The sequence below is a fragment of the Pipra filicauda genome, unplaced genomic scaffold (genome assembly GCF_003945595.2).
Source record: "Pipra filicauda isolate LSUMZ 115617 unplaced genomic scaffold, ASM394559v2 scaffold25_size4600443_pilon, whole genome shotgun sequence".
NCBI classification, from domain to species: domain Eukaryota; kingdom Metazoa; phylum Chordata; class Aves; order Passeriformes; family Pipridae; genus Pipra; species Pipra filicauda.
This window is the reverse complement of record NW_024104376.1, coordinates 2,197,007-2,218,783: the sequence shown is the minus strand read 5'-3', so window position 1 is coordinate 2,218,783 and position 21,777 is coordinate 2,197,007. Positions and strand designations below refer to the sequence as shown.

The window sequence follows — 21,777 nt, the reverse complement described above, 5'->3', positions numbered from 1 at the left end:
AACCTGAAAAACCTACCTTCTGCTTAAACTCGATTCAGAATTACTCTGCTGATGGCCATGGAAGTTTTTGCTTCATTTCTCCTTCTCTGTCATTGGAGTTGTGCCATATTGAGCTCTGAAATAAAATTACTTTTATTTGCCACTGGCTCCAGAGAAAAATGCCCATGTTTTGGGATAAAGATGTTTTGTTGTGGATGTTGTCCTCTTTCTCCAGTTGTTTTCTCTCTGTTATGCCTCTCTCCATCCTCTGTATTGCTTTTCAAGTTACCAGAGTCTGTCACAGCGTGTGCAAGTGCAGCATCACCGGAAGAGATGGGTTTGGATCCATCTCTTCCACAGGCTGGAGTCCGTATGCTATTCCCAAGCACTCGTATGCAGAGAGGCTACAGCTCTTCAGTGTTACTAAATAATATTATTTCAATAGCTCCTTATAAAAACATGAGTAATTGGGCAAGTCACAAAGGACTTTCTGTTTATCTTTTTGAACAATGGAAAATACCAAATAGCCGCAGTTTGTTCCAGTTATTTAGTGTCTTTGTTCCACAGCCATTTTGTGGGCGCAGGATTTAATTTCACAAGAATGCAGGAAGATGGTGACTTTTTTTCATGTTTGAAAAACTCAAATGATCAAAAATTTTCAAGTTTCTTGGGAAGATTTTTTTTTTTTTTTTACTTGGGCAATGTCGTTTTTAAAGGCTAAGGAAGATTTTAGTTTGTGATACAAGTCCAAAGTTATTCTAATAATCAAATAGGTCTTTTAAATAGTTGCTGATATATTCAGTGTTGCAGAGAGCACTGCATTTTGGAAACATTTTGTACGAAGGTTGATGTTTGTTACCCTGAAAATAGTAGATTTGACTTGCAAATGGGAACCAAGCAATTACCAAACCTAGCAACTAACCAAAACAAAGTTATATCGAAATTTGATGGGCTGGTCAGAGTTGGTAATGCTGATTGAAGTGGGGAATGAAAGAATGTGTGTTTTCGGAAGGCACAGCTTGGGAGGAGGAACACTTGGAAAACCGCTGGTTGTCCCACCTGTGGGATGCGCGAGGGGCTGCAGCGAACGGCGCCACCTCCTGGCAATGCTGGGACCTGCGGCATGTGGGATCGGGCACATATCCCAGAGGAGCAGAATCCCTTTGAGGCACTGGATCTAAAGAATCCAGAGATGGGAAAATTGGATCGAATCCCCTAGGTTTATTTCCAAAATGTGTAAATAAACTCTCTATAGATGCCCAGCTCTCTATAGATCCCCTTGTGCCAGCTTTGCTTCTTGGCTCTTGACATCTTCAGGCACTTTTAACTCTTCTGCCATGGAGTTGGACCTCATGGCACAGAAAAGTGCTGGGAAGAACTGCGTATTATTCATGTTTAATTGTTCAGTTCTGGTCTCTTGGTAAACAGGAATTAATCTCTTCCTGAGGTGGCAGATACCCCTGAGGTCTGCCCTGTTAATAGCCTGGTTGATTCTACAGTTACTAGTAATTTGTTTTACAGTTGCTCTGGAAGGCTTGGCACCTGCCTCCTGGTTCTTATGCCTCTACACCACAGGTGGGAATCTCATCGGGGTCTCACCTGCCTTTTGTTTTTTGTTTTTCAGGTGGTACCAGAGAGATTGGGTCTGCTCTCACCAGGATGTGTATGAGGCACAGAAGTATAGAGTCGAAACTCCGGCAGTTCTCAAGGTGAGTGGCTCCCTACCTGGCCTGGCACTGGAGGTTCATCTTTCTGATGCTGAAGCTGTCCACCAGCATTGGCTTCTCAGCTGATGTCACTGAGAACAGCAATTTTTCTCTGCCCCACAGCACATTAGGTGCTGTGAACATGCAGGATTTCACTGCATATTCTGGGGGCTGGGCTAGTCACCTCAAATCACCTCTATATGCTGCAAATTCCCACTGTCAGTTCCTGATACTCAGTGCTGAGCAGGCGGCTGCTGATGTGACCAACTGACCTGTCTTTGTTTCAGGACTTCAAGCTTTATTACTAAGTTTTAAGGCAGCAGCAGCATGTTGTGCTGCTTCCTCAGCTTACTGGAGAGCCCAAACAGCTTGTGACCAAGAAAAAAAACTTTCAGCAAATGAGTGTGGAAAAGGCAAATTCTCTCATTCCCTTTTTGCTGTTGAAGTTAGACTGTAGAGGTTATGAGAGAGGATTAGCTCATATGTAAGCTGGGCTGTACAAAAACAATTTGTACAAGTTGTAGTTTGCATGTGTGCTTTTTAACCAGACTTGCAAGTTATACTTGACCTGAGGTGAAAAAAAATGATGCTTCACCATTTGCTGGTGACCTGGTTTGTTTTTTCCCTTTTTCCACCATCTTTGGAAGTATTCAAGGCCAGGTTGGATGGGGCCCTGAGCAACCTGGTCTAGTGGAAGGTGTCCTTGTCCATGGCAGGGGAATTGGAACTAGATGACCTTTAAGGTCCCTTCCAACCCAAACCATTCTGTGATTTTTCTGATTATTTTAAAATAAGGATTTTTAAGAAATTGGCTGTGAAGAGACAACTTTAGTCTCCAGTTACCCGAGAGTTAGCTATTTAAATGATTTGATCCCAGTCTCATTAATTAGCGCAGGATTGCTGGTGCTGTATCATGGGCTCCACTGGTGCGAGGTGAGGCCCATCATTGGCCAGGATGTTGTTCTGTTGTACAACTGCTGTCTTCTTGTGTATATAAATGTGTTATTTAAGTTTATAATCTTCATGGCTTCGTGAACCTTTCTGGTCTCCAGAGTATCCATTTAAACTGTGTGACAGCTGAGTAGGATCTAACTGTTTACATTGACCTGTTTTGGGTCACTCCTCTGCTTTATTCTCTGTTCCTCACTGTCCTGAACTTCTGCGCAGTAATTCTGGTTATCTTGTGATGTGGATTTTTACTTTTTTTTTTGATCCAGTTCTTTCTTCTGCTTTCTCCAGTGTAAACATTTTTATGTTCTGATATTTACATTGTGGCACTGGTAGCTGTCACAGCAAAAAGTAAAAATACTCCAATATTGACCTTGGATCTCTCTGTAAGAATAGGGGCATCTGCAGGATTTGATTGCTCTTTGTGTTTTTCCAACAAAATTAGTGCTTTAATTGACTGTCTGATAAACCCACTTCAAGAACAGATGGAAGAGTGGAAGAAAGTGGCCAATCAGCTGGATAAAGACCATGCAAAAGGTAGTTACAGAGGAAGAATTCTTTAATAGGAGTAAGATTGTAATATCAGTTTTTCTTCCTCTTTTCATGTTTGTACTGGGGAACTGAATGATGTGCTTAAATATGTATAGCAACTTCTCGCTTCTAAAACACTCCTCTCCTAAAGTGCCTAACAAAATTTTAACCCTTGCTATGCATTTGGAAGGTTTAGTTTGCAGGACCCCAAGGGGTAGATTGTTTCCTTGACTGATAAGCCGTGACTAGTCTGTTAGTCTGCTCTCACTGTGTGTTCTGTGATAGTGCTGAGGACTGGAGATGCCACATCTATCCTGTCAAAGCCCTGGGGTATTGTTAAAAGCAAATTGTAAGATCATGTTATGCCTCAGATGCAGCGTTCTCCAGAGATTGCACAGCCCTGTAAAACACTGAGCATCGTTATTTTATACCTGATGCCACACAGAAATGTGCACCTGGGGAGCAGGAGATCTGTGTCGTGGACATGGAATGCCCAGAGCTGCAGTGCTGATGATGGCTCCAGAGGCTTTCCTGGGGGAATGAACAGGAGGCAGCAGTCTTGCAAAGCAAGTGCATAGGTAGATGTCTTTGGCTTTGCAAAACTTTAATTGGGGATGGTGGCCCTCTAGCACAGGTGCTGAAAGCAGGTTCCAGTTCACCACTTGAAAATTGAAGACTTTTGCTATGGCTGAAAGAAGCAAGAGCACCATAACTTATTTTGTAGAGGGTGAGAACTGATGGGAAGGAGTGGGCTTGGCCTCCAAAAGAGGATTTGCTTCTTGCTCCACTGTTACTGTGATCACATAGAAGCAGTTGAATCAGCAGCCCTTGATAAAATCTCTGCCTTGTGCTGCAGAGAGTGTTAAGCAAGGTAGGGAGGAATCACCTGGGTTCCTGCAGGTAGGGGTGACCCTGGCCAAAGTGGCAGTGAGATTTAGGGTTTAGTGGGCAGACTTGGGTGTTGGGGGTGCAGTTGGCCTCGGTACAGTTCTTGTGCCTGCCACCAGCCTGCTTCTGTTTTTCCATCTATTAGAAGAGTAGTAACATTGACTCCTTTGTTAAAGTGTATGTGTATATGTATATACATGCATACATGCCTTTTATTTTTTTTTATTTTTTTTTTAAATATCAGCTTTCATATCTGGTACCTTTAGTGTCCCTGCACTAGAGGTTGAATATTTTGTTCTGGGATTTTAATTCTCCCAGGATTTGCAGCTCATCTAAAAATGAGGACAACTGCAGTGTGTTCCACTTCATCAGAAAGAGCTAGCAATGTGACCCTTCCTTGGGCAAAGTTTTAGCACTCTCTCCCTCCGCCTGACTCTCATGCTGGAGAGGGATCACAGGATATTCTCTGCCTTGCCATTTCTGGATGCTTGTTTTTGAACACAGATGTTTCGAGAAACCTGTCATCTCTGTTTTCCATTCCTGAGAGTGGATGAATCTGAAGTGAAAAGCACTCTAATTTTGTACTGTGTTCTCAGTTGTTATTTCTGTAAAGGCTTTGTTTATTTGGAAAAGATTTTGGTATGTGAATGTGCTCGCACCCTAAAATGTTATATTAAGCCAAATGTATAGGCACTACAAAATGTGAGTTCTAAGCTGCTTTGATTAATAGTAGCTGCCCTCTAAAAGTTGGTAGTCTAATGTCTTCAAGCATAGCCTTTTCTGTGAAAAACATTCATTTTGACACTGAGTATGTTGATAATAGAGACTGTGTGTGTTTTTTAGAATACAAAAAAGCCCGCCAAGAGATAAAAAAGAAATCATCTGACACACTGAAGCTACAGAAGAAAGCAAAGAAAGGTAACTTGCTCCATACTATACTGTTAAAAAAACTTCTGGGCTGTGCTCATTGACAAAGACTGAACAGCAGTAGGACTTTCTGTTATAATAATTCGGTCCCCTCTAGTGTATTCCTGATATGTACTTGAACACCAGGATAGAATTACTATGTGTCATTTAAATCATACTCTGAAGCTGCCATCTAATGTTCTTATGCAATAGCCTTGAAACTGTTTGTACAAAGTCAATCGTGTTTTAAAATAGAACCCTTACTGCTAACTTATTCTTCTTAGGAACATTGACACTCTAACATGGCTTGTACAGATACCTGTAAAATTTTCTAGAATCTTTTGGAATAATATAAAAAAAGCCATTATGTAAATGTTCTGTAACTATTAACATTTCTCAATGTTCTCCCTTTCTACCACCTTTCTTCTTTTTTCTTTTTATTTTGACAGTCTGTGGTGTCCTAAACCTTATGTTATTCCTCAAAATGTGAGAAGGTGGCACGGGTTGTTATCAAGGGGAGGGCACTTGGCAGCCATAGAAAACTAAACATGAGTGAGAAAAGAAAGGGAGTTCTCCCCAAAGGCAGTATGTCTTTTTTAGTACCTGAATCTTGTGCTCCTGTTGCTCTCCCACCTCCATCTTGTCCCAGGAGTTTCATCGTCATTTTAATGGAAACAAGCATCACTGGTAGCTACAGCACTGCCATCACTAAGGCTTCTACTTGACCAAGCGCAAACCCCACCAGGCTTTGGAGCAATGATAGGGAGCTTGTACAGAAGCAGACTTCCTGGTTCCCTTTTCCACAGTGGGTCGGAAGCAGCAGGGTTGGAAGTGTGCTTTGAGCAGCTCTCAGCCTGCAGGTTGCAACTTGTCCTTCCCATCCTGCCTAAAATCAGTGAACCCACGGATGAGCAAAATAAATACTAGGGTGGGGAGTTTCTTGAAATTTTGAAATTGTATAAGTGTTACCCAGAACAGATGAGCTGTCTCTGACTGTCCTTCCTAATAGGTGAGTCAGTTAATTACAGTGGTAGAAAGCCACATGACTAGAAAACTGCTCTTGAATTTTAGCTGATGTTAGATGAGGGATGAGGAAAGGAGAGGTGGAAGCCAGCAAGAGGGAGCTTAGCTCATTAGGCTTTGTGTGTCTGTCTGTCAGAAGTTTAGTATTTAAAATCAGAATGATGATCGTTAGAGGAACATGACTTTTTAAGATTTTGATTTTGGATGATGTGTAAACATGTTTCTCATTTTCTGTGATGAATTGTCGGACTTCAGACCAACATCTGTAGAGAGTGTGTAATATTTCCTCAGTTTTTCTTCCTGTCTCCCCCTCCTTTTCTAGTCTCATATCTTCTTGTCCACCTGTGTTACAAACAACCCATCAATGCATGGTAGGTGAGCACTGAGAAAAATACTGAAGCATAGAATGGTTTGGTTGGTTGTCTGGGATCTGTGAAGAAGGAGCCATTTTTTGACCCTGTTTCTATGGAATGACAGCTGTCTGGCTCCAGCTCCCCTTTATCCTGCTTCTGGGTATTGAATAAATCCATCTGCAATATTGAAGAAGGAGACATAATTTTCTGTAAAGTGTGAAGCAGAGAGAGAAGAACTTAAAAGCTGCTGGAAAAAAACCCAACCCACTGTTCTCATACTGCAGATGCCACCTGCATCTGTCAGCGGTGGTTAAAGCAAGCAGACATAGTCCTTGGATTTCTGGGTTCATATTTTCCTCCCCAAATGTGAGCCAAGTCTTGTGACGAGGGTTAGCAAACTGGTGTCTTGTCCTCCTTCAGGATTAAGCATCTTTGAGTGGGGAGTGGAACAGGCCTCGTTTTGCCATCATTATTGCAGCAGCCATGGTATGATTGAAGTTTTCTTTGTTTCTTTCATAGTTCTTTTTAAATGTCATTCCCTTGCTTAATTTTGCTGTTTTGACATACTTTTGGAGCTGTACTGAAGGTGCTGTATTTCTGTGCTGTCCCCCGTGGAATTGCTCTCCCACACCTGGTGTTTAGGTCCAGAGCACAAACCCAATAGGAGTCAGGTGGGATTAAAGCTGGTCACAGAGGGACGTGTATGGGGAAGGTGGAAGAGCTGAAGACTCACAGGTAGCCAGTACAGGGAAAAGTAGGAGCTGCAATATTTTTGAGGAGCTGAGCGTTGTTCTCATGGCCCCTGAGTAGGAGAGATGCAGGGAGGCCTTGAGGCTCGTATGGATGAGAGTATGAATGCCCAAAGCTGTTGGCCCTGTGGGTTCCCAGCACAAGTGGGCAGGAGGTCCAAGGAAGTTCTCCCTGCCTTCTTGCAAGTTATCTACAGCGCTTAAATACAGAAGAAAAAAAAAAACATGGCAGATTTTTTCCCCCTCTTTGTTGTTTTGATCCCTACCTTGAGGAAATAAAGTGTTGGTCTGAATGCAGTGTCAGATGTCGTCATGAAAATGTTTTTTGTATGTATCCATCTTGACAGATCTGTTCAATGTCCTATGTGATGAAGTATGTTGCTTTTGCTATTATTGAGGGATAAAAATAATCAAGAAGGGGTTTATTTATTCATGACACGAGTGCAGAAGTGATTCTGCTTTAGGTCATAAATGAGGTTTGAAATGTGGACAGGGAACTATGGGTGAAACTCTCCTGACAGGCATGTGGCTGAGTGCATGAATGTCTTATTGTGTCTTCAACTCTCGTTTCCCTGTTGCTCGGATTTACTTCTTTTGTTCTGTTCTTCCTCAAGCAGGACCTGTCCCTTTGATTTTTCTGTAAAATTACTGACTCACCTATGGGAACTCTAAAACAACCAATTCCTTCCCTTCCTAGCACTTGTAAGAATATCTTTGAATTAACGTTACGATCATCTGTGGGCAAGTGAGATGTTTGCTGAATTCGGGATTTGCTTCAATACTGTGCATGCTACTAAAAAAGGTCCTTCAAGCTTATTCTGCTGTGACTGGATGAGAAAGTGGTTTTCCTTTGCTTTGGGCAGCTTTAGATGTAGTAGGAACTCAAATATAACCCTCTACTTTCCTCATTCGCATCACGGCAGGGGTGTTCTCTCACCCTTCCGCATTGAGCTGCGGAGGCTCTCTCTCGTAGGTGATGGCTGCAGCATGCACAGCAGCTCCTTGTCTGCATCCCAAGGACATTTAGGAGAGAGAGCCCTGGGCTGTGTGGCTTGTCGTGGCAGGAGCACTGCAGGTTGGACACCCCACCGAGGGGCCGAATACATGGGGGGTCTGCCTGTGCCCTGGCTTGCGCATGGTCTGGTTCCATGCGGCCAAGTTGAAAGTTCAGGCTGGGCACTTAAGATCATTTATTAGACATTATGTTTTCTGAGTAAGCGTGTTAATTGCAGTAAAGGTGTTTCCAAAGCTTGAAGCGATGGAGAAAACACCAAGCTTTCCAAACAAAACAAAAGGATGTTCGGGGTCCTTTTGAGGAGTTTGCTAGAGTATATCTAGTAAAGTGACATGTCTGTGTGTAAATTAAGGTCTTGCATTTCAAAAGACCTCATAGAGATAATTTACATTCTGTTTGTTGTCTTTGACTATTAAAAAAAAGGTCCATATGAAGCTAAATCTGTATAGTCTAAATAGGATTCTGGTGTACCAACCCATGCAGTCCCTGAGGATGTCATGGTGATCTTCAAGGTACCTCCTTTTCCTTAGGGCCTTTGTTCCCACAGGGAACAGGCCTGTAGGGCTTCTTGCCTCAACATCTCAGTGTTGAAACTTAGCTCTTGTCTGAACAGATAAAACTGTGTAGTGCATGGAACTGCATACATCTTCTAAATTGCTCTTTGTTTTCAGACAAACACTGGCCATCAGAAGTCAGCCCAGCTAACCTGAGTCAGCAGAATAATTATGCATACATTTAAAATAAATTCCATGTTTAGGTTTCTGCTGAGTCAGGGCCTCATTCCATAGCTACTAGAAGCTGTTGATGCTATATTGAATTCAGAAGAGAGATAGCAGCTGTGGCTCTGCATGTAACCATTTGGGAAGGTTAACAAAATGCATGATTCTTAGTTTAACTAAAAAAGTGACTAAATTAAAATTTATCTGAATGTATATGTAAAATCTGGAGTGCATGTTGGCTTTATCTTCTGTATTTCAGCTTGGCTATTAATGATTAACTGGACAGGTTTCCCTTCTGCATATAACATGACTGGTAGGTTTCATTTTCAGGTTCTTCATGTGACGCTGTGTGTGAGCTTTGAGGAAAATGTTTCAATCCAAGGATACGAGAGGAGTTATATGTAACACTCGCAATAATATAACACATGTTAATATATAAACTGAGTTTTATCTCTATGCCATTTGTAGAAGTTTCTGCAGAATTGCCTTAACATTCAGTACATTTCTTCTTGTGTCCCATCAACATTGGGTATCCAAACTGACAGCCTCTCCTTTTGAGTATGCAGCAGTCTTGGAAAGTGTTTTGTGATTCTAATGAAATTGAGAGAGTAGAACATGATTATTAATTTACTGTAATACTGCTAAAAGGGCTTTTTCTTCCTTCTCCTCATTAGCAAAGATGACCTGTTTGTGTTTTAGGGCCTTCACAGCTGTTTTGGGGTTACACTCTGGTCTTTGTAATATTTCTATACTCCTGTCAAGGATGGTTGTGCAAACCCTGTGACTCTTAACTGAAAAACAGAAAGCTCTTCAACACAATTATAACTGAAGGATGTCTCAGTTCTTAAAGCAAATGCTGACCTTCTCATTCAAGTACTTTGCACTCTTTTTGTACGTGGCACTTACCCCATCTGGAGTGACAGACTGGGAAGGGGGAACCCCTGGCCAGACCCTTCCTCTGCAGGAGATAACCTCATTCCTCTAAATTGATCAAGTGTGGCATGATGAGGGAAGTGAGAGCCAAGACTCACACTGATGCAGCTCAGAAGGAGGGAAGCTAATGAGCAAATTATCCTTATCTATTGCAGGGAAAATGTCCTGTGTGAATGAGGCCGTGGTGCCTGCAGGGCTTTTTGGTGTTTTGTTGTTGGGGTTTTTTTCCCTACAAGCTTATAATGTAAGCTCTACTTCACAAAAATGCAGTGAAGACACATTGCTAAATCAGTGACTGAAGACATTTCTTTGATTTACTTTCATTCGAGTTTTGAATGCCTCTTGATAGTTCCCCTCTTTTTGACAGCAAACCAGGTTTATTGCAAAACTTCATATAATAAAAAGTTTTTTAATTAAAATACACATATCATAGTTAATCTTTTTGATGTTCATCCACATTGCATCAGCAATTAGCTTTTAATTTAATTAACAATCTGTTAATGTAATTGCAGTAGAGAACATCAAAAAGCACTGTGGTTACTCACACAGCACCTGCCCAGAGTTCTGCAAGTTTGAATTCCCTCTTCCCTGTGAGGGTGATGAGCTTTTTGCCACTTCATCAGCCTGACCAGAGTCTGACGTTTATCTGTGTTGTGCACTTTCTCTGAAGCACAGGTTAATGTGTTCTCACCGAGGAGTCTAAACTGGTTTAAATCTCTTAAAGTAAAACTGTATATGGTAAATAACCAGAAGTTTAACTTACAACAGCTCACCAGGAAGCAAAGCTAATGCACTTGTCTTTATCAGCAATGGAAGAAGTCAAAATAGCCTAGTCCAAACTGCTCACTCTTTTTTCTTGGCGCTGATGATAATGTCTAAATTCTAGGAATGCTGTAATACCAGTTTGACTTTTTTTATTTTCCTTTCTGTGTCAATTTTGTGTCCTGCAATTTCTCACCATGCGCACCTGCCTGACAGCTGAGGCTCTGGGTAAGTCTGTGCCATGCTGTGACCCTGGTGGCTGGTTCATTGTAGCCCTTGCTGTGGCCTCTTTATGGTGTCTGGTCTCCACTAACTGCCTAGACTTTAATTTCTAATGAAACTAAAATTTGCCTAATCTTAATGAACAAAGCATCTTTTGATTTATTTTCTTTTGGCATCTAATTGGAACACTGGTAAAAGAAGAAAATCAGTATTGTGGATAAACCTCTGGTTTATTTTAGAAAGGGATTAACGTGGACAGATAAATCATGTCACAGTTGGGAGAGAAGTTAAATGGAATAGACATGTCATCAAGGTGATGTTTAAATAATTGAGTATCTTATTGTTAATATGACTTTTAAAGTCTAGAGCTTCAAGTCCTTAGTGTTGGTCTTTGTAATCTGTGATCCAAATTCCCCTTTTTTTCTGAAAATCGCATGCATCTTTCTTACCTGATGGATAAGAAATCACTATATTTACTTCATGCTGGGGAATGGGTTGGAATTCAACATCACGATTGTCTCCTCTCCTGTTGCCTGATCACACCTCGAGTATGTTTGAATTGGGGTTCTCTTTCAGTTGTATTGCAAATTTAAAGTAGCTGCCTTGAGATCTCCTTGTGAATGAAGTGCCGTGATTCTGAACTTGAGAGAAGTAATCATACCTGCACTTGCAAGTGTAGTGATGTAGCTGTTCCCTTTGAAGAAGCCTGGATTGATTAGATTGGCCTCTGGATTGCTTGGATTGATTAGATGGCTTCTCAATCAAGTTGCCTCATCTGGGCTCCTGGAGCTGCTGCTTGTCCCCTTTTTTGGAATTACACATTGTGGTTTTCCTGGTTTGTAATTCAATCTTGAAGCTTCATTTAGTAACTTGGAATTTTTCTGTTAAAGGAAGCCTTTGCGCTTTTGAACATTAGCAGCTGATTCAGATCTCCAGTAGCCAACAGAAAGATTTGGATTTGGTTTCTGAAGGAGTCTGAAATTAATCCCAACTATATGATTTTCCACCTTGCTATAAATGGTGGCAGAATTCTTCCATTCTCGACCCAGATCCGTATTAGTTGATTTGTTATCTTTACTGTGCAAACTTAGAGGGGTTGTTTGTCCTGGCAGCTGGAGCAGGTGTACTCTTGTAAAGAAGGTGTTTTGGGAATGAATGACTTGGAGCCTGCTTTGATTTGTACAAGTAGAGGTGTACTCAGCATTATCTTATACAGTGTAAATTCTGCCACTCTGTAAAGTGTCCAATATTGAATATTCAAGTTCTATGCAGACACTCAAAAAAGTGCAAGGGAGCAGTCTTTGAGTGAGAACATGGAAAATAATAGTTTCACCAATATTTGCTGCATTACTTTGTCAATAACAGCATTAACTTTAGCAGTCTGACTTGCACTGAGAGCATTTAAAGATGATTGTTCTGCTTTGGTGTTGCTGAGAGCTTTGCTAGTTTAAGTTATCTTATAAAATAGACATGAAATTGGGTTGAAAATGAGATTTGCCTTTTTCTTTCTCCCTAATACTTTCCCTTTACTGAAGTTCTTTTTAAATGGTGGTTATTTCAGAAATTGCATGAGGCTTTCAGCCAGGATTCACACAAAGCACTGTAAAATGGAACCTTTAGTGCATGTTGGTCCTTTAAAGCTCTTGCATGTCATGGTAATGATGTGGAGCACCTGCTCTGAAGGTAACATATTAAAACTGTCCTTGAAGTAGCAGCAGATTTATGTTACTTTTAATGAGAAGCAGTTCAGCTCCCTGCACTGGATTAGCTGTTGCTTGCCTGTGGTCCAGCCGCAAGTCCCCAGGCTATTGGAGAATTCAGTCCACAACTTCTGGTCTTGCATTTCTGCTCCTCTCTGCATTGCCAGAGCTCCATTTTGAGAAAGGCTGGATTTGAATTCCTCCTCGGTTTTCAGGTTGTTGACTTGTTCTTCTGAGTGCAGCTGGACATGCTCTGCAGAACCATCCCTACACCCTGTTCATGTCTGGCTGGTTGCAGACCAGAGACCTGTGACTACATTTGATGTTTTTGGCCATTACTGTTGCAGATTGATGTGGTAGGTCACTCAAACCTACCTGCAGCTGGGGCAGGAATGTCCTTCCAGGTGTACTTTTACAGCTGCTCCATGATGAGTTCTGGAACTATCTGATGTCGTTACTGTGGTTGTGTTGGTTTGGAAATGTTTCCGAATGCATAACCTAAAGGCCAGACAATGTGGGCTGGAAAAAATAATCACTTGCTGATGTTCCTTATGAAAATGTGCCTCATGTCCATAGTAAAAATATTGCAATCAGTTGTTGGAGATGCCATGGACAAGTGCCCTTCCTCTCATAATTCAAAGGGGAAAAGAACTTCATTGCTCTCCTGTGGTCAGTATTCCCTTCTGAGATAAGTAGCAGATTCAAAGCAGTGGAGACCCAAAGGTGGGGGAGGAGCAGAGGTGATGAGCAGTTGGTCCTCATACCTTCTGTGTCCTATGGGTATAGGAGTGCTGTCAAGGGGATTGGCTCTGCTCTGCTTAGCTAAGGAAACTGGTTTAACTGGGCAGAGATCTCATCACTCAAATTTATGAGCTCTCTGAGTGACATGGGAGGCAGCTGGCAATTCAGAGAATGTGAAGAGCTATGCTTGCTTTCAAAAGACTTGTTAGATTGATGTCTGCTTTGTGGAGCTTTCAAAGGATGTTGATAAAGCTTTTCTGCTCCTAAAAGATGAGTTGCAAGGAGTCATCGGGAGAGAGCTGTGTTCATGCCATGTAAACATCTGACTTCGGAGCCTCATCTAAATGATTCTCCTAAGCTTGTTTCCTGCTCTGAATTATACCCCAGGCAGCTTCTGTGTTTTCACTGACTACCCAAGTGCCTCAGAGCATTAAAGCGGGTCTGCGGAAGTAGCAGTGAGGAGGTGGCGCATCTGGTAATGTACTGACTCACTGAAAGAAATAAAGGAAATTTTGTAGAGGTACAGAGGATGTTGGAGAGGGGTGCAGTTTTACATGTGCCCTTGCTGAGGGGTTAAAATACCGTCTTGAATGTTATCCTGATAACTTTATTGAATTTAGTGAGTTACACAGGTGCAAATTGAGTTTATTTTTGCCTCAGGTTTTGGGTGCTCTTGTTGCTCTGGTTGAAGACATGGTGCTCTGTGAGGTCCACATGAATTACCAAAATTCACCGTAATTGAACCCACTTTATCAATGGAGTCCAGTTGCTTTCTAAGCGTGTGTGTTCTCAGTGCACAAGTGAATGCATTTAACAAGGATTTTTACTGTGTTACGTGCATGATCATATGATGGAGCAGCTTAACATTTACAGCAATTCTCCTGAGCTGAACTAATGAGTGTGTGATTTAGTATACAACTAATATATTTTGCATTTGGTACATCCATGGTAGTGAGTCAGAATCTAGGTTTGAACAACGGGAGATTGTTTCACCTGCTGTAATTTCCAGGCAACACTGAAAAGGGGTCTGAGCAATGATGCAAGTCTCTGTTCCATAAGGAATTTGAAATAACAACTCCAGAGAAGTATAAAATGTTTAACTGCTGCATCTGATGGTAAAGGAGAGTATGGGGAGGGACTTGAAGCATACAGAATGGTCTTCAAGCAGGAAGGCCCAGTATGTCTCCTGAGAGTGACATACAAGAAGGCACAGGACCTTCAAGATGTTACCCAAAGCTCTCTTATAACTTGTTTCTGGGAGATGCTAATTTTGAGAGAGAAAGCAGGTGACTGCACCTTCAGAGTCTGTTATTCTTATTGACTTCCAAAACAGTTTCATGACCATATTACAGCAGCCAGCCTGATCTGCAGGATCAGGCAGTGGGTGTTCTGTTGGCAGTCTAGTACCCAGCTGGCCTTGGCAGTGGCCATGTCCATGTTGCACTGCATGTGATTCTTCCAGGATCCATCGCACAGCTCTGCATGTGGGGTCTGTGCAGTTTTATCTGGACTATGTCTAACTCTGTACAGAGGAGATTTGGATATATCCAGCCTGTAATGCTGCTAAACCAGCGTGATTCCCTTTGCTTCCATTGCTGCGCTCTTTTCCTGCAGCTCTGGCTGTGCATCAGTGCAGGGGTGCTGATGGCTTTGCCTTGAAAAGGAGTATTAAGGAAATACATATGATAATAAGGCAAAGGTTTTCTTTTGTAACCTTGACATTAAGTCATCTGCAATTGTGTACTGCACAAGTCAAGAGACTTTCTTCTTCCTCTTGCTCGTAGCTTTAAATTCTCCGTGCAGAAGGGTTATTGTCCGTAAAAATTGATTTTGGGTAACTGCTTGTAACTCACTCACCATTTTTTCAATGTTATCTCCCTGGTATTTAGCAACAGTGGTATGGATATGTACCTGGATCCTGGGAGATTTGCAACAAATTTATACAACTAAAGTTCTTCAAAATATTTAGGAGTGTAAGCTGCATGAAAATATCTTGCAACTGAAATGTTATTGGTTCAGTAATAGTATGTCTAGGCAGCAGCTCTTCATTCCTAGAGGAATATTTTTTGACATGATGCAGAGTAAGCAGTTGACACAGAAAAGTTTTGTTATTATGAGTTGACTGTAATTAACACAGTGAAGCTTTTTGTTTGCAAAACGTTGGAATTTTATTATTTCCATTGCCAGATATTGGACATTAATACATACTTAATAACCTATGTTGATAGGTTTGGTTTTGTTTGAACCCTGGAATGAAGAAAACTTGCAGCAGTTGCTTGTGCAGAGTACTTGAGTCAAGTGGTCCAATGATCAGTAACATGTCATAATAGTATCTTATATAGGAGATTGATTCATTCATTTAGTGGCTCCACAAGGTTGTCATTAGGACCTTGTTAAGCACAAAAATAGGAAGAGGTGTTTACCTGGGATTAGTGATTACTACTCTCCCTGTTAGTAAGGTGTTGGTTTTCAGCAAGGGTGATATGAACAGTTAGTACAGTAATGCTTTGAGAAAGTCCTTTCAAATGCTGTCTTTGGCTTGTTGAAACCTTTTGAATTGAGCTGTATTTCTATTCTGTGCAAAAGGGGAAAAAATAAATGCTTTGAAATGCTTGACTTAATTGGGGGGAAAAAAACCCTTACTAACTTGAATTAAGATAAAATGCTGGTTGAGACATTAATTGCAAAAGCACAATCTGGCAACAGTGCTGGCTGAAAATAAGGTCGTTTATGGAGATCCACAGTTTTGACAAAATGTACTCTTGATTGTTTCCTGCATACAGGACGGGGTGACATTCAGCCCCAGTTGGATAGTGCTTTACAAGATGTCAATGATAAGTACCTGCTGCTTGAAGAAACTGAGAAGCAAGCTGTCAGAAAGGCTCTGATCGAGGAGCGCGGCCGATTCTGTGCTTTCATCTCCATGCTGCGCCCTGTGATAGTAAGAGCTCGTCGTTTTGAGTCAGTACAATTCACAGATTAGATAAGTGGCCAAAAACCTCTCAAAAGAGTATCTTGTTATGTCTTGGGAATTAATTTCTAGAGCCAAAATTAAGCTTCATCTCTGTCAAGCAAGTGGTGAGAATTGGAGCCTTTCTTGTGGGCGCTTGTAGTAATTCAGTGATAGAAGACACTGAATACTTTCAAGATGACTGATGGGTAAACAGTGGGCACAAAGACTAAAGTCAGTTTGTGTTCCCTATGAATTTCAACCTAAGACATTGCAAATGCAGTTTTTTCCACTGCTTTTCTTCTTAACATCACATTTTAATATAAATCTTCCTCACTCCTACTCCAGTGCTAGGACTGATAAATGTTTCAAGACCTCCCCTGTTTATATAATGACATTATCTGACAGATTGCAGGCTGCTTCCGTGCAGTTTTTTGATAGCTCTTTTCCTGCTACATGACAGGTTTTCAGTTCAAACCTGAAAAGGTTTCAGTATATTTTCATCATCTCAGGTTGTCTGAAGCCCGACAAGGAATCATTTGTGGCTTTGTGCAAGCATGATGCATTTCTGAAGGGTCACCGGTGTACTGGGAATATGTTCCCAGTGCTTGTTTACAAAGAGCACCACTCTCAACAGAAAACTGTAGTTAGAGAAGTAGGAAGGTGATGGCTGAGCAGGAGGAGGTGAATTCCAGACTTTGGAGGACCTGGAGGAAATGGTAGGATAGTTTACAGTGCAGGAATCATCTGAGTTAGTTGTTGATGTAATTTGAGCCAGAAGGAATCATAGATATATTGGTGCTCTGTACCTGTATAGTGCCTTTATCTCTAAGTTTCAAAAACTAGCAAAGAGTACAAGTTTAACCCCTGTGTACATTCAGGGTTAAAATCTTTAGGGCACATTAGTGCCTATACATAGAAGAGTTAAAATTTGTCAAATGCAGCAGAACTGACACTCTTTTTTCTGAACACATCACAAAAAGAAGGCTGAGACTTATGTATCTTGCTGATGAGAGAAAGATTTTTGTGGGCCTCAGAACTTACAGCAATCTTAAAAGTAGTTACAGAACTCTAATTTAATTTTCAAGCTTCTTTCATAAGAAGTTACTGCTTAATGGGCAAAGAAAAGGTGGCTCCACTGGGCGTCCCCGCAGTCATCAGCAAAAAGAAAAAGGTGGTGTGTTGAATTATGGGTCTGATTTTTAAAACCAAGGCTGTGATTAGCCATGCTCTTTTGTCTTTTCAGGAAGAAGAAATATCAATGCTAGGAGAAATAACCCATTTACAAACCATATCAGATGACCTGAAAAGTCTTACCATGGATCCACACAAATTGCCATCCTCAAGTGAACAGGTCAGCTCTTGTTGCCTAGAAAACATTTTCGTTTGTAGCTTGCACCAGTTTTCCTTTTGTGTTTTGAAGGATATTGAGTACTGGTGTTTAGTGGCTTAATGTTATGTTTTGTAGATGCTTCTCTGCAGCAAGGTCATGTTTAACATAAGCAATTTAAAAAAAATTATCTTGAAGTACCAACTTAGTGCCCCTGAAGTATTTGGTACACTTGGAAGTATATGAAGATGCCAGATTTCTACTGAGAGTATGAGTGTCATCTCCTCACCCTACATTTGAACATCCCTGTCTTTACGTAGTTGCAAGATTGCTGGGATTGGATAGCTGGGTGGAGTCTAACATTTGAGCATTTTTCCATGTGGTCCTTGAAATGCATAGAAAAATGTGTGTCATTAAATAAATCCAAATAGGATGTTTTTCTCCAGCCTTGCTCTGTTAATTTTCTTGTCATATCATTGACCCAGAAGTGTAAAGCTCTGCTGTGGTTGAGTATTGGATCTTCAGCTAATTTTTTAAAATGCAACAGTTCTTCAACTCTAAGACCGTAATAGTTTTTTAAAAAGTAAAAAAAAAAAAAACCCAAACAAAACAGCTTCCAGAATGCATGAAATAAATCTCCAGTTTACTTTTTAAGATTTTTCCATTCAAATGTGACTTTCCTTCTGTAATAGCAGCCCTAGTGTTGAAGTATGTTAGTTCCTGGAAAGCCAAGGATGAAGCTGACTCTCCTGTGTTATATACACAGCGTAATTCTGGAAGGGGACTGAGACTGAGTCAATTGGCACTGCAAGTTTGTAGTGGTGACGAATGACAAGAAGATGTTTTCTGTTAATAGGGGTAAAATTTTTCCACATCCTTGATGCTATTGATTATCTTTCATCAGGTAATTTTAGATTTGAAAGGTTCTGATTACAGCTGGTCTTACCAGACTCCTCCATCCTCTCCCAGTACTACCATGTCCAGAAAATCTAGTGTTTGCAGGTAAGTCGATTGGTAATATTTGTTTTTCACCTCTTTGGGGACAACAGGAGGCAAGTTCAAACTGTGATATGGATTTGTATACATTCTTAAATCTTAAATAACAAGTATTACTGAAATCAGTCCCTTGTGGTCATTACTCGTTTAAGTGTGTGTGCTGGGAATATTAAAAAGGATGGGCATGACTGAACAACTTTTGAACTCAAGACAACTTGCAGATGTTTTTGGTTCAGTTCTCTTGAATCCATTTTGGATCAAAGAGCAGACTGTACTGATCTAAGCTCTGAGATTGTTCATTCATAATTTCCTTTTCTGTTTTTCATGTGATGACTTTTTAGATTATTCTAAGTAGCTGTTACTAATCAGTAAGTTAAACTGTTTGAAAAGGGAAAACATCCTTGGCAATAGCCCTATGAGTCTGGTAGATGGAAATGCTTTTTTGATACAAGTTTTTTTGACTGTTTAATGCTGTCTAATGCTGTCCTGAAATATGTTGAAACACTGGATTCTGTCTATGCTTTCTCTGTAAAAACTGTTTTTTCTCATAAAACAGTTTATTAGCATGTTGCCCCCATACCCGGTGTCCACATTTACTCTTTCCTTTTACTGAAAAGGAAGATATCCTGTTGTGTATTCTGCTCAACACCTCTCTAGCTGCTCTCAAATGATTACCTTTCAGTTTGCTTTATGAATAATGTATTACAGGTTCTCTGTGTATGAGCAAAGTTACCTACAGCATGTCAGAGCAAGTGAACACCACTTCTATGTACCTACTTGTCTCTGCATGCAGATATATATAAAAAAAGTCGGTACTTTTATATATATATATGTGAAAACATGCATATTTAGAGCAATGAGCACAGGCTTAAAGATGCAATATCCTGAAGCTATAAAAGAAAATGGCAAAAAAAACCCCAACAAAATTTCATCATCTGTTCCTAATGAACCTCATCTTCTTGAGCAGTAAAACCTCTGTGGCATAGACTAGGATGTGTGGGTAAAATTCAGCAGATCTTCTCTGTCTCTGCTCCAAGCTGATTTGTACATCCTCTGTGTACGTGGCATTTGTGAACAGGAGTTGCAGGCCTCACCCACATATCCTACAGAGCCATTCCTTTGGCCAGGCTCCTGCCAGTGGGGGTAGAAAGCTGCCTACAGGTACATCCTGCTAGTCCTGCTCAGCCACCCCAGCAGGAAATTTCACAGGCTCCCACATTGCAGCTGACATGTCCTTACTGTCATTCATGGATACTGAGGAGTAAAAATCAATCTCTTTGTTTGGAGCATCACCCTGGGTTTTTTAACACGGATATTAATTTGGGGGTTTAATTCTCTGACCGTCTTACTAACTAAAACTCCATACCCAGTGGCTTGGCTTCACTCAATATACCATCACATGTTTTTTTCTGGTAGGAAGCCTTCATGTGAGCGAAGCTTGTCCCAGGTACTCTGGAGCGCGGGGGGTTTGGTGATGGTCTCACACATTGTCCTGCTGACTGTCTGCAGTGACATGCCTAGAGACAGACTCTTACATGAACTGCAGTGCCTTTGGTCACCCTTGTAGAAATCCCAGTGTATATTTGGGCCATGGTGCAGAGGCAGCAAGGTCTAAGTCAGGAATAGGAGAAGGCTGTCAGCAGAGACTTTTTGAGCAAGTGCTGTGCAAATGCTAGGGAGGGCATGTAGCAATCCCTCCATCCCTAACCCAACTTTGAACTCTGAGTGGTTACAGATTTGGTCATGTGAGTGAAATTCAAGGTAAAATGCCATTTTCTCTCTGGTCACCAGGGATACTGCAGTTGCTTATAGTTCTTTACTGATATATATGTGCATATATATATATATATATTTAATTTGTCAATATTTTTCTTTTCCGGTTTATGCTGCCTGTTGCTAGAGACATGTGGAATGTTAATTGTACTGCATATGGGTCTCTCCCCACCCCACCCTTGTGTCTTTTCCTCTCCCCTTTCCTTTCTCTGTTCCTTTTGTCTCTCACAGCAGTCTGAACAGCGTTAACAGTAGTGATTCCCGGTCCAGTGGCTCGCACTCGCACTCACCTAGTTCACACTATCGCTATCGCAGCTCCAATCTGCCTCAGCAGGCACCCATGAGGCTGTCCAGTGTGTCCTCCCATGATTCTGGATTCATGTCCCAGGATGCTTTCCAGTCCAAATCGCCATCCCCCATGCCACCAGAAGCACCTAACCAGGTACGTGCAAGCATGAGAACAAAAACCTGAGTGCGAGCTGGACTCTTTAAATTGGCTCACTTTTCACAGAAAGAATCTGGTGTGGTTTTGGGGTACCTTGGAGTCAGTTTAAACAGTGAGGGTGAGGTTTGTCTCACTACACTTCATCCAGCTAAAAGTTGGGCCTCTAGCTTGAGTGATTTATGCTGCTTTTGCAGTTAGCACTGAAGAAAAGGATGAGTCACTCTTGGGGGATTTAGTTTTCCTGATGGCCCTGGAGGGAGCCTAGATGCCTATTTTTCAGATACATACAGAAGAGAAAGAACAACAAGTCTCACCTTACCGGAGGGGATAATACTCACTTTACCCACTGAGGTTAGCAGTTAATATCCTGCAAAGGTTGCAAGTTGTTAATATGTGGTGGCGGTTTACTGTTTAATGGGCAAATATTGATGCCAGAACAGCCTTTTGGCAGCCATAGTACAGTGGCTTTGACATCAGAGAGACTTCTTTTATTCCTCCCCTGCGAAGGGTCTGGGATACTCAAAATGCTGTCAGCATTATCACACGGAACTGGCTTTACCATTTTTTATTACATCCATTTCTGTGGATAGGCTTGCTCTTTTGGGTTCTCAGTTGAGCACCTTGCAGAAATAAGGTTTCTGCATGAAAACGAGAACTCATAAGAAATGAGTGTTTGTGTAGTCATGTATGGTAACATCCTAAACACAGTAAAACTAAGAGGATTTCACTATCAATATAGGCAAAACTTTTCCAGAGCATTTTTGGGTCTACAGAAGGAAGTTGCTGCTCTATTTCTTCATGGCATCATTCCTATAAAAACTAGCTGGCCATCTGCAGGCAGAGCTTTGCAACGCTCCAAGGCCTCTACCTTCCAGCACCTGAATTTTCTGCTGTTTTGTTTGGGTTTTTTAATAAACCACACAGCAGCTGCAGTATTTTTTAAACAAGGCTGAATTACCATCTCATGTTATAAATCCCATCGTAAATCTTAGTCACAAACCAAAGTGGACCTAATATCCTGTTGTTCAGTATTACTCATTTTAATACATCCTGAGGTCACTGGAGAAGATTGTCTTTTACTTTAAGAAATGTAGTTGCACTCCTTTTC

General features: G+C 41.2%; 1 protein-coding gene across 11 annotated transcripts in view; it reads left to right on the top strand.

Annotated features, from left to right (window-relative positions):
* The window catches only part of MTSS1 (MTSS I-BAR domain containing 1), a 126,433-nt gene that overhangs the window by 89,860 nt on the left and 14,796 nt on the right, over positions 1-21,777 (top strand). For 5 of the 11 annotated variants that reach the window (XM_039382152.1, XM_039382148.1, XM_039382153.1 and 2 more), the window contains 8 exons: positions 1,604-1,688; positions 3,079-3,170; positions 4,896-4,970; positions 10,729-10,740; positions 15,959-16,116; positions 17,372-17,479; positions 18,360-18,457; positions 20,456-20,666. In XM_039382152.1, the coding sequence (XP_039238086.1) occupies positions 1,604-1,688; positions 3,079-3,170; positions 4,896-4,970; positions 10,729-10,740; positions 15,959-16,116; positions 17,372-17,479; positions 18,360-18,457; positions 20,456-20,666 (839 nt within the window). The remainder of the gene's footprint in view (positions 1-1,603; positions 1,689-3,078; positions 3,171-4,895; positions 4,971-10,728; positions 10,741-15,958; positions 16,117-17,371; positions 17,480-18,359; positions 18,458-20,455; positions 20,667-21,777) is intronic. The other 6 variants (XM_039382157.1, XM_039382149.1, XM_039382156.1 and 3 more) reach the window with 2 other exon arrangements.